The sequence below is a fragment of the Corvus hawaiiensis genome, chromosome 3 (assembly GCF_020740725.1).
Source record: "Corvus hawaiiensis isolate bCorHaw1 chromosome 3, bCorHaw1.pri.cur, whole genome shotgun sequence".
Lineage (NCBI taxonomy): Eukaryota > Metazoa > Chordata > Aves > Passeriformes > Corvidae > Corvus > Corvus hawaiiensis.
Genome location: NC_063215.1, coordinates 119,480,758 through 119,493,606, shown reverse-complemented (window position 1 = coordinate 119,493,606; position 12,849 = coordinate 119,480,758). Strand labels below are relative to the sequence as shown.

Genomic DNA, 12,849 nt, shown 5'->3' with positions numbered 1-12,849 from the left:
CCCATGGGCACCACTGGGATGTTACTGTCATGAGTGGGGTTGTTTTTGTTTGTCACTCATTGCATCTGTGGACTGTGTGTATCCTGGGCAGGGTCCCGCCCTCACAGCCGTGTTGATTCCAGCTGTAGCCGCTCTCCACATTACTTACACTTGTAGTTTTTCTTTGAAGCTGGAAGTGGTGTTTTGCTGAATAAGGAAGTCTTTCATTGAGGATGCATGTTTGTGCTCCAGTGGAATACAAGGGATTCCTGTAACCCGTGCAAAGAGAAAGACTTTAATGCAGAGATAAAGCCAAGGCACACAGTATATTTCTGTTAAAAATGGCAAAGACCACAATCCCAAGGTCAGTGCTGAAACTCCCTTGGGAACAGATGTGCTTTACCCTGAAGTCAGGGCTACATTGCAAAGGCCTGTGTGGCATTGATATACAGCAATTGACACAAGTAATCAGAGGGGTAAATCTCAAGTTCTCACTTCTGTCAGCAGTAAAACTGTTGCAATTAAAGAAACTTAGAAAGTGTTAGAAGATTCCAAGGTTTGTGGGGTGACATGAGACAACAAGTGGCTGAGTTCTCTGTCCCACTGCAGCACAGGTGCCAGTGGTACCCGTGTTCCTCTGGAGGGGAATGAAACTGAGGGAGAGCTGAGCAGAGAGCAAGGACTGTGTATTCCTCTCTCCCAGTGCTGGCTCAGACGTGGTTGTCTGGGGCTTTGTGCACCTCTTCTTTTCTGTGCTTCACTCATTCCTAACCTGCTTTAGGTTAAGGGGGTGTTATTCCCCACCTCTACAGGTGTTGCAGGGACATACTTGGAGTGGGAGGTTGGCACTCCTTCTGGAAGGGACTTTTGTAGACATTTGCTCTGGTTTTGAGCTCAGCGGTGCTGTTGGCTTGCCTGGACATTCGAGTTCCTGCGCACAGTGATTGTCTCCCTCAGGCCGGGTGACATTGGCTTCTCCTCCGTGGAGCCTGAGGAAATGGGTTTATGCAAGTGAACCGAGCACAAATTACAGCCATCAGATCCCTTCCTGTAACACAACCCCGGGGCACAGCAGCGCTTCCCCGCAGCCGTCTCGCCTGTTTTCCTGGCATGCAGAGGGGAGAGGCAGCAGAGAGTGCCCCAGCCCCTCTCCTCATGCCCTCAGCTGCACGTTCCCTCCGCGATGGCCGCCCCAGCCGCGTCCCTGCCAGCTGCACTCAGCCCAGGAGTGCGCTGATCTCACCCTCGTACAACGTTCCCAGCTCCCGAGGAGTGCCTGGTTCAGAGTGCTCCAGGTCCTCTCTGCATCTTCCATGTATTTCACCTGCTGCTGCCTAGAAAATAAAGCTATGCCATGTAATTTTGTCAAGAGATCATGTGTCATTATGGAAAAAAGCCTTTTGTAGTTCTCTTAAAATACCCCTTGGCAAAGGCTCTTCCCTGAATGGAGCATTTAACAAGGTGCTTTTGACAACCTGTAGTAACAGCTGGTCCGTGTAAGTGAAATATTGGAACAACAGCTGATGCTTTGCTTGCTGAAATGGATTGATAAGAAATACACAGAGTTTAGTTCAATATGATGTGAAAGCTGTGCTTTAAGTTCACCAGGAGGTACTGCAGCAATTGATATAAATGAAGTGTTGTATCCAAATGGAAAGTGAGCTGTCAGCTCACAGATTGCCCGACTTCCCCATCCCCAGCCAGGGAGCAGACCCTGCTTTTCCCAGGGTGAGGCATATGGGTTTGATCCCACCTTTCTGGGGAATGCACAGCTGATCCTTGCATCACTGCAGAATCAGGTGCAGGAGGAAGAACCAGCCAGCACCAGGAGCCTGCTTTTCAGTACAAATTTGGCAACTTGGAATTCCTGCAACAAAAAAATAGTCTCTGTTATAAAACCTCATTGTTAGTGCAGCCCACTTGTGAACAGCACGAAATCTGAAGAGCAGGACTGTGTTTTAAAGGGACATTTCCATTAGAAAACAGAGGAGGTGGTTGTTAAAATAGTGCTGTTGTTTTCCTGACTTTGAAAAAAATGAAAAAATATTTTAAAAATTGCCTGGAATCTCCTGCCAGTGGAGGAAGTGGGGAACAAGAGCAGAGCTTTGCCATGCAGCCGGTCGGATGAGGCTCTTCCATGACCTGCTCCATCAGGCAGGATGGTTGGAAGAAGAAGTTGCCACGTGTGTGTCCCCATTCCAGTTGTATCTGACCAACCTGCTTGTGGTGCTCTGCATGGATTGACTTTGCACTGAGACAGCTGGAAAAATGTGCAGTGTAAGTTTAAGGGGTTTAATTTTGTATTCCATATTGAGCCTGGAAACACCTGAAGATGCAAAGTAATCTTCGTTTAAATGCTGACAGTATGCCCTTGAAGATTTTATATGGAAATTAAGTCAATTACTGTTTCTGTAATGCAATTACTGTTTCATTAGGAACACTGTAGTGTTAACATGTGGGTTAGTATTGATCAGAAAAATCTATGTGTATAATATATCTGGGATAAAGTACTGTATGACTCAGCTGACCTGAATTTATCCTTCATAAGAATAAAACTTGGCAAGTGTGATGAAGCCTGGCAGCCTCAGTTTCCCCACCTGAACAATGGTCCCTCTGTTTTTTTCTGCCTATGATATTCCTTTGTAATTTATGGATAAAACCCAGTTTCTAACTCATACATATTTAAAAGTAATCCATAAAAATTCTTGTGATGTAAGTAATGCCACTTCTAAAATGCTCAATTTGACATTATCACTTCATTTGTGTAAATCTCAAATATATACTTGTATCCCACCTTGTCCCTTTGTTCCCCAGCCATTCAAAGCTCTGCTGCTGGCATTGAAATGCTCCCTGTTCCTCTGACTTCTATAATCCGTGCCTGATTTGACTATTGATATATTATTATACTTTTAAAATAGTTGGTTATTTTCTTTCTGGTTTTGTCTTCTTACACCCACCCAGTCCATGTTCAAAGCACAGTGGATTTGTGATGAACAACTTATAATGTTTCTTTTCTTTTGCATTCTCCTTGCAGTTCCTGCCAGGCTGTAACTCAGTGTTTAGCTGCAGCCTGATGCACTGTGGGTGTTTCACAGGAAACATTTGCCATGGCATCATTTTGCCTGTGAAAACAGTGGAACGATGACAAGTTTCACTTTGAGCTCCATAATTTTGATGCATGGTGTTGATTGGTACCAAAATATTGCAAAACGCAAATATGGATGTGTAATTCATGCTGTAGGAATTTTGTGGTGTTAGATGATTGTGCTGGTATGTTATTAAGGTAACGGAGGTGGGAATTCTCTCCTCAGGATGTGCATATGGAATTGGTGCCTGCTCATCAACAATGTATTTGGGAATGGTTTTGCTTTGTATTTATAAGCTTGTAGTGCCTTAGGAGAATGTAGCCACATGTGACAGCGGGTTTAGAGGCAGTTCATTGTGTATTAGTGAGCATGGGTGTAATTCCAAAGCACAGGAATGTCTGGATTCGGTCTGGAGGGGTGTTACTCATATTTTCCTCAGGTTACTGGGAAGCTTTGTTTGCAATTCACTTGGGAAGGGAACCCAAGGGAAGGTGGTATACACCAACTGGGATTTTAGGGTGTAGCTGGGCAAGAGGGCTCGGGCAGCTGAGATTTCCATGGGTATTTCCTGCTGCTCACGGAGTCCCACAGGGCTGGAATGCTGCTGCAGCCCGGAGATGTAACGGCTCTCACCTGCAGTTGGGTGCAGGTTCCTGCCTGGATTCCAGGGACATTCCTGCATCCTGGCACTCTGGTATGTTGGAAGTAAGCTAAAAAGGAATCTCCATGGCTGCATCCTCAGCCTCACAGCTGTCCTTTAGCTGAGGTTTCTGCTGAAATTTGGAGTGATTTTGAGTGACATTTTGACCCCAGCTTGTCACTTGTGCTTAGGGCATGGGCTCTCCTGTGTGGGTTTTCCCCTTCCTAGCAATCCAGGGTCACTCATTCAGCTGGAACTAAAGGACCTTGGGAAGTGTCATCTCCTAGTTTATTACTGTGTCAGCATTAGCTGCTTGGTAAATCTTGTCTTAATATTTATTGACAAGAAAAATTGTTGGAAGTCATGGTTAGGCGCAATGTGCCTTCTCACAAAAGCTGTCCAAGAGAGCTTCCTCTTTGATAGTATTAAGTTAGGAAAATCAGGAAGCAGATGTTGGAAAGAATTGTCAGATCCAGCCTGGCTGTGCCACAGACACCCAGTCTGGGAGGTGTCCCTGAACCCCTATTTTTCATGCTCTCACCACTGCAGTGTTTCACTGCACAGCAAACGTGCCTAAAGCACACATGTTTTTTATGATGGTGACTTGGGATTTCTGGCTGCAAGGTTCTGGTCATACGGCACGTTTGCAGGCTTTGGGTCATGCCCACCCACTGGAATTAAAGACAGTTCCCTTTAAAGACTTGAATTTGGCCCTGTAACACTGTAGTCGTGTTGCTTCCAGTCTGAAGTATTTCTGGTTTTCATGCTGACACTCAGGTTTTCTTCAGGAAAGGCTCAGAGAAACTGGGTTATTTTCCCATCTCTTGTACCAGATCACAGTAGGACCTTGGGTTTGTTCTGCCTTTGCTCATCAGCTCTAAGAGCTACCTTTTCAGGATGTCAGCTTCCCAGGATCCAGCTCCTTTGTCTTTACTCAGTGCCAGCTAATGCAGTGTCTGTTCACTGCTGGACTTTAGGCACTGGTAAAATACAAATAATGAATGATGACAATGGAAAACAGCTTTTACCTTTCTTGACAGTCATATTGCTGTTGGCCTGGAGATTAATGGGTGATTTAGTAGCAGTTACAAAAAAATAGTCTGAAATTGCAATACAATTGATAGGAATCACCATTCTTGTCTCTAGCAGTCCCTGAGAGGCCTGGGGACATTGACATAAGCTACTGTTCTTGTGCTCATATTCCATCGACCTTTCTGTAAGTCATTGTAAAATACCTCCCTAAATATTGGGGGGTATCACTTCTCTGCCTTTTTAATTCTGACATTGGAACATGGGTGTTAAGCAGAGTAGCACAGTGGCTGCAGGCACAATTCCTCTCACCTCAGAAAAGAGCTAGTGGAATAAACACTCCTAATGCCTTCCTTGGTTTGAAGAGAACAAGTAAATGCTTTGAAGCAGAGGAAGAACTGCTCTGTGGTTTTTAAGCTGGAGATGTTTAGACACCTCTGGAAGGATCTTTGTGCTTCTGAATCACATTCTACAAGAGATGTGGTTGGGGAAATAGTTGGACAGAGTTTCTGTTGAGACCTGCAAACACCCTCAGTCTTGTGTGTGAAGCGTAAAATATCCCCATGATGCACGTGCCAGTTCATGTGTCCCTGTTTCTAATCATTTTTACCTGGCAGCATGTGCTTTCTGTGTTCAGAAGGAATGCTGTGTCCCATGGGAGACAGTCTCTGCTCCTGTTGTGTGTTCCTACCCTGTGTCCTACCTGTGCTGCATGGTGTGTGTTCCAAGCTGTGGCATTCCAGCTGCATGTCCATAGGAACGCCAGTGCTCCTTAACTGGGGATAATGAGCTCTCTTTCCATCCCTCCCTCTAGGTTGTGTGGAGGAAACTTGGAGATGCTGCAGGGTCGTGCCCTGGAATTAGACAACACTTGTCAGGAAATCAGTATAAAGGACCTATGTAAGAGGCCCTGACCACATCCTCTCTCTGAAGAGCACGAGTTTGAACTGCCCAGGAGAGGGGAAGAACTGCCTGTGTCTGCCGCAATTCCCAGCTGACGTCGGGGGCTCTGCACTGCAAGAGACTGCTGGAAAGGGGGGACATTCTGCACAGGGGTCTGGCGGGGAGCCGTGTGGCAGTGTCCCCCAATCCTGCTGTTCCAATATCCCGGCTAATGAAGAGCTGCACCCTCACTGCAACACTCCACCCTTAGAAGCACTGAGGTATTGCCATCCTAACCAAAAGATATTTGGGATTCTGCAGGCGTTACGCAAAATAAGTTTTATTTTGGTTAGTTACAGTGAATCTCTGATAGGTCTGAACGAGTTTGCCATTGGATTTAAGAGAGGTTTTTCAGCAGACTGGAGAGACACTGATAAACTGTGCCTTTGGTCTCCGCAGGTTTGAGAAAGTCGCTTCTTAGTAACTCACACTTCAGTCTGTAAAGGATCCGTTAATGGTGCTTAGGCAATTTCCAGGTGATTTTTTTGCTTTGGTAGAATACCTGCCTTTGGAGGTGCTAAAAGACCATAAAGTCCTAACCAGCCGGTAGTGTAGCATAACTACAGTACTTGTAGTGATCCGCAATTTCTTTCTAAATGAAAGTCAAGATAGTCAATTCTTTTCGATTCACGTTGATGCACATCTTCTGAAGAGGTGTAAGGTGTTTAATGAATGGCCCTTTAATTAACAGAATACTTAGGCATCACTCTTACAGGTCTCAAGTCAGGATTTCCATCAGAGTTTATTTTGGAAAATATTTTCCAATTGTCAGGATGCTAATTTCTACTGTTTAATTTAGAGACATGCTGGTTTATTTAACAAGAGCCTACAAGGATCTAAAAGATTGCACTGCATTATAAAAAAAGCTTTTCTTGCCACTGTAGCGTTCTTTCAAAGAAAAAGGTTTTATGATCCTCAGAGCATGTCTTTCATTATTATGAGGCAGAAAGCTCTTGTTCAGATTGCCTGAGATTTGACCAGACGGCGCCCTAGATGTGCTTAGTTTATTTTTATCTCTGTGTATATGATCCTAGTTGTGTGTATTGAATTACAACAATAGATATTTTGTGTATATCTTAAAGCAATGATAGTTTCATGTATGAATGTGCAACAGGCTTGTGACTGAATGCTGTTGCTTAACTTTTTACCATAGCTGAGTATCAAAAAGACTAATAAAAATTAATAAAAAAAAATATAGGAATGCAACAATTCCTGGGTTTCTGGTTTGTTCTTGGTTACTAAGTTTTGAGCCAAAGTCAGAACCTCTGTTTTTCTGAGCTTGGACTGTGTCCGTGGGCTATTTGCAGTGGAATGTAGCTCGGTTGCTGTACAATCTTTTGTTATATAGGCGTATGATGTAAATCTGCTATCTGTCTTCAGAAAAAGTGTGTTAATTTGCAGCAGTAATTCTGTTGGTTTCTGTTGTTATTTTCACTTGGTACCATTCAATGTAAGGCCTCTGATCCAGCATTGCTTTCTCGGGCAAAACTCCCGTTCACTGCTTCTCCTTGAGTTGGAAATGCAGAATCCAGCCTTCTGTTTTGAGCCATTGCCCTCCTGCGTGGTTTCTGATATAACCCCCAGCCCAGACAGCTCTGTCCTCTTTCCATGTTGTTTTCTCCCCTATATTGTTTGCAGAGTTCAATTTCAATTGTTGTATTCCTATCTCTCTGTATGTATGAACAGCTGTAACACCTGTACTTGTGCCTGCGCTCTGGACGTGCAGGGGCCAAGCGAGGGACACTGGTCTTTTGACACTACACTTGTGTAAATTTTGATACTGTATTAAAACTATTTTTTTACAGTTCTGCATATGATGGGGTATCAAGTATTGTGTTCATCTTAGCAATGGTAATAAATTATAGAATCCCAGCCTTGTTTGCTCTCCTTTACTCACTGAAGCTCTGAGCTGCTTGGGCTTACAGGCAGGAGCTGCTGGAAATCCTGCTTGGTTGAGAAATTAGCTGCATGCTGTGCATTTTTCTTCATTTTCTTGCCAGGTGTCTTTAAAAAATCCCAGCAAAGTGAAGTTGCTTCTCTGTCTTCTGTTAAATGAGGAATAGCTGTGTGTGATTGTGCAGGGGGCTGTGACCAGGTGCAACTCGTTCAGTCCTCAGCTGTGCTGCGTTTGCAGCCCCAGGACACCTGTGCTGGTTTCTTCTTCCTCCCCTCCTCACAAGCCAGTCTTGAGGTGAGGATTGGGGAACATGGAGCTCTTGGAGTCTTTTTGTTCAGGTAAGGGGTGCTGGTGGGGCTGGCAGTGTCCTACAGCGTGTTGGTGGCTTCATGTGCCACCACATCCTTGCCCCAGTACTGAGTTGTGGGGGAAAGGGCTGGCTCTTACTGCAGAGCAGAGAACTTTCACTAAATTTTCTGGAGAAAAGAGATACTTAGTACAATTGATATCTTGAAGCTAATAAATCCCATGGGGACTCCTTAAAGTGCACCTTCCTAAGAGGAGGAAGTGGGCAGTGTGTGGAGAAGGGAATCAGTGCTCCTGGGGGGGGTCTGTAGCCTGCTGAAATGCCTCTGTGCTAATGAATAAATGTTGCTGTAGTACTTGGGGACCTTCAGCTCCTCTGTCTTGCTCCCTGCCCCTGTGGTTAAGCCTTTCTCAGTGAAATGTAACTGTGCCAAGCTTTGTGGACTCTATGTACAGTTGTTTGTAGCAGACTTCTGCTTTGGTTGAAGATTTGCCCATGTTGTTACAGGCCCTTTCCCAGGATCTCAGCTGAGCCTGAATGAGCTATAAATTCACCGTGTGAGTGAATTTTAAATAGCACTTGCGTAGTGGATGTATGGAGTGGATTTTACCTTCTGTACTGTAGAAAAGCTGCTTTGCTGAAGGGTTAGAAGGTAAAGAATGGCACTTTGTTTTCAGCAAGTGACTGGTTTTAGTAGAGCCTGTTCCCCAAAGGCTGCACTTGATGGACATGTTTATGAACGTGGCATGAAGCCAGAGTGCCCTTCTTAATGTTTTGAGCAGAGCCAGCCCAAACAGCCTCTGTGGCCTGGGGACAGCGCCTGGCCCTGCGCTCCTTTGTGCTGCCCAAACCTTTCAAACACCAAATGCCCTCCAGGCTCTCTGTGTTGTCTCCGCAACAAATACCAGCCCTGCCAGGGCACTGGATTGTTTAATTCCCCAAATGTTTTTGAAGTAAGTCCTGGGGTGGTGTGAATTCTTCATACTGATCTCACCACTTTGATACAGAAGAAAGTAGCTTGGCTCCTCCCCCCCCCCACTTTTAAGTGGAAAAAAGTCTTGATGAGGCTGTCCTTTATTTTGAGCACAATGGGCCATCAAATGCAGCTGCTGGGTATGGAATGCCAAAATCTCTATCTCCACACTTGTGTTTTCCAGGCTCAGGTGAACCACATACATGGGGACCCCAGGCATGAATGTCCCCATACTAGCACTGAACTGCAGTTCTGGTCATCCAAGATCCCAAAGGTAAGAACAGCTGACTTGATAGCAGCTCTGCCTGGAGTGAATAAATAGAGGCTGTGCATTAATTAATCAACCAGCAAACAGGAATTTGCTGGGCTGCTTTGGGGTTATGGTACTTACTAGCACGTGCAGGCAGGCCCAGGAGTGAATTGTGAGTTGGTGTTTGCCTGAGCTGGCAACTCACATCTGATGTGTGCAATGCTGGGAGTGAGGGGGAAGGGGAACTGCCAAAAGAGGAATGAGCAAATCATCTTGCTAGGAATTACTCTTTTCTTAAAGAAAAAGCTCCTTCCCCTCTTCCTTGATGGCTCCAGACTCCTCCTGTTTGGTTGGTTTTTTTATTCCAGAAACAGCATGGCATGGTTGAGATTTTCAATGTGCAGAAGGTCAGAGAGGAGGGGAAGGCTTAGCCAAGACTATGTAGGATTGGTGGGGGTCAAGCAAAACAAAGATGGTAATGTGAAAGAAAATTAACTTTTGAATACTCTTACATAAATACAAATGTGACTGTGTTTTAAAAACTTAAGAGAACATGGACTAGAGACATAAACCTTACTTGAATCTGTCTTAACTGTGAAAGCTCAGACACTTCCATGTGAGTAATTAGAAAATGGAGAAATAAGTAAAACCATAGTACCCTATGCTATTGATATGGGGGCTTTGCTGGAGTCAGGCTCTGGGGAGCTCCAGCCTAGTCCAAGCATTAGTGGCTCCCCTCATGCTGGCTGGTGGGGAAGGACCCCAGGGACTGCATCCCACGCTTCTGTCTGAAACAGCTTCCTAAACACCTGGTTCACAAAGAAGTGCCAAAGTAATAATACTGAATTATTTAATGTGTTTGTTAGAACTTGATAATTACTCTCCTCTTGAATAGGAACTTGTTATAATGATCTTTTCAAAGCACTGGCCATGGCCTGAAGTTTGAAGATTCTCTGGATTCCATCCCCCCCCCCCCCCCCCCCCCACTACTGCGTATAGGTTGAAGTGTGTGTGTGTATATATATAATCATATATATATGATTTTAAAAATATTTGTAAGTCTGCAGATGAAAAAAAAATAACACAGGGAGCCCATCCCCAGCTTCTGGAAAGAAAGAGGACCAAGGGAGGGGGTTGGGGACCTGCTCTGCCAGGATCCAGGTGGCTGCAGGTGAATCTTGTGCTGCATTTAGGTGGGACAATCTGTTTGCAATGACCTCAGCTGTGTGTGGCAGACACTGAGAGAAAAGCAGGGTGGGAGAGAGAGAAGGTGGTTTAACCCTTTCACAGGTGACTTTGTTTTCTTTTTATCATCACTCTTGGTAAGCGCCAGGGGTTCGGATCAGCCTGTGAGCAGTGCTGTTCCCAGGCCTGAACGCCTCCACTGTGGAGCAGGAGGGGTTTGATGGCATGGTTGGGTGTTTTTTCAAGAAGCTTTGGAAGTGCCTGGTGTGGCAGGGGACCATCGTGGCTCAGGCCAGTGTGCTGAGCCCTGGTAAAGCATAGCTTCACTCACACCTTAAGCATGAGGGTCACAGTGAAAGGAAAACGTTCTCTTGGGTTTGGAGGTGGCATTTCCAAATAGGATCTGGTTTGTTGTCAGAGTGGTGGTGGTTGGCCTGGACGTCAGTCAATGGCATGGGGCTGTCGAGCTGCTCTGTTTTCACAGGTATTAGACTTCATAAGAGAGGAAATACACAATCTAAAAATAAAGTCTTTTCCTCCCCCTGCTGGAGGGGAAGCTTCCATAGACTGCTGTGTGCTCCCATTTAGGAAGGCCAGAGCCCACCCTACCCAACCTTGAGAATCCCAGGAAAAGTGCACCATGAAACATGGAAATGTTTCCATGGGAACTGTCTTCTACTTCTGCTAATAAAACAGACCAATAACACCAGTGACAACAGGTCCCAGTTTCTGCACCGAACTACAAACAGTGAATGCTACAAAGGGAGCTGGTAAAGAGCAGAAGTGTAATCAACAGTACTCTAAATTAGGTATGTGTGTGCCTCTCGGTGAGAAAGCACAAGCAGATAAACAAAGCCCTTGGGGGTGGGGGGAGGGGAAAGGAAAAGATCATTTTAATTATAGCACATGCAGCCAACATAAACCCCATGGATTGTGTGAAATCAGGTTTGTTCCTCTGATCTGCAGCAGGAAACCCTGTAGCAGATCAAATGTGCTCAGGGAAGCTGTCCTGCTAATTGCTGCTCCTAGTTGAGCCAAAGCCAGCTATTTAGACAAAGGAGAGAATTCACTTCTTATTTAGTATTAATTATGAAATAGCATGTCTTGATGGGCTTCACAATAACACTAAATTTCCTGGGGAAAAAAAAAGTAGTTCTAATCCTGTGAAATAATTGGAGAATTAACCCATTGCTTCAGGCTGGAATCCAAACATGTGCATACAATTAGGTGCAAGATGAGTGATGTGATGAATAAGGCCTTTTCTTCAATCACAACCAATTATGAAACTTATTTTAAAGCCTTCCTTCCAAGCATTCTTGTATGCTCTGATGTTAAAAGAGCATGAGGTTCGGTTGTTTTTTTTTTTTTCTTCTTCTTTCTGGCATGATTTTCATGGTTCCTTTTGGTTTTTATTTTTAAACCTGTTGTGGCTGTTTTGCAGCATCTCTTTGGCTTCTCACTAGAGATTTCAGAGTTCTGCACTGAGTATTTTGAGGGTTGGATGTGTTGCTTGGGTACTCTCATGGACAGGAGGTTTTTGTTTCCTCCTGTGCTTTTCCAGTGTGCGTGGGGTGTCTTGGAGCAGCTTATGCACGTTTGTAGCCATGGACAAGCAAAGCCAAAGAGGCAGAGAGGAAGTTGTGTTGGTACCCTGACAGAATGGAAACTGCAGGAATATCCATACAGAGCATCCATAATCCATATGTGCTTATGTTAAGTAATAACTTTACTGTGTCCAGGAAAATGTTTCTGCGAGCGCTGATGGAAAACTGAGCTGGATGGGAAGGCAGGTATGTGCCAGCAGAGACCAATAAATGTGCTGCTCTAAAGGCACTTCAGAGACATTTTCAGGTGTAAAAATGAGCAGTTGGTTAAAAAATACAAACAAATGAAAAATAGACAACTTGAGGTTTTCCCAGCTGCTTCCCTTGGCTCTTTTGAAGCTGCCTTTCTTCAGAGGATAGTTCTGTGTGACAGTGGGTTTGACTTTTTCCCTGCTAATACCTTAGCAGGAAAAATGAACAATGGAGAGAAGAGGCAGCCAGTGATCGGTGCCCAGACTGGCGCTGATAAGGTTTTATCTTTGACCTCGGTGAATTAATTGATGCTCAGGTCTCAGTCAGAAACGTCCTGGCCTGGTTGAGGAAGGGACCGAGGGCTTGGTCCTGCCCGTGTCTCTGTCCCAGGATTCGCTTCCCGGGATCGGGGCGGGGGTTGTCGGGGGTGTTTCTGTCCCCTGAGCTCCCCGGGGCTGCTTTTTTACAGTGGGGTGACTTCACGTGGTGCAGCCGGGACGGCGGGGACCGGCGGGAGCAGCACCCGCCTCACAGAGCCCCCTCAGAGCCCCACCTCCCCTCACAACTTCACTGACATCTCCCTCCTTCCCTCACGCCTCTCCCCTCACAACTCCTGTCTTCCCGCCTCACGATACCATCTTCCCTCACAACTCCCTTCCCAGCCCCATCCTCTCTATCTCCCCTCACAACTCCCCTCTCCATCTCCCCTCACAACTCCCCTCTCCATCTCCCCTCACAACTCCCCTCTCCATCTCCCCTCACAAC

General features: G+C 45.4%; 1 protein-coding gene across 3 annotated transcripts in view; it reads left to right on the top strand.

Moving 5' to 3' along the window:
- Positions 1 to 7,548, top strand: part of CCDC85A (coiled-coil domain containing 85A) — a 67,658-nt gene extending 60,110 nt beyond the window's left edge. For all 3 annotated transcript variants that reach the window (XM_048297810.1, XM_048297808.1, XM_048297807.1), the window contains one exon: positions 5,549 to 7,548. In XM_048297810.1, the coding sequence (XP_048153767.1) occupies positions 5,549 to 5,598 (50 nt within the window). In that variant the 3' untranslated portion in view covers positions 5,599 to 7,548. The remainder of the gene's footprint in view (positions 1 to 5,548) is intronic.
- The last annotated feature ends 5,301 nt before the right edge of the window (positions 7,549 to 12,849 follow it).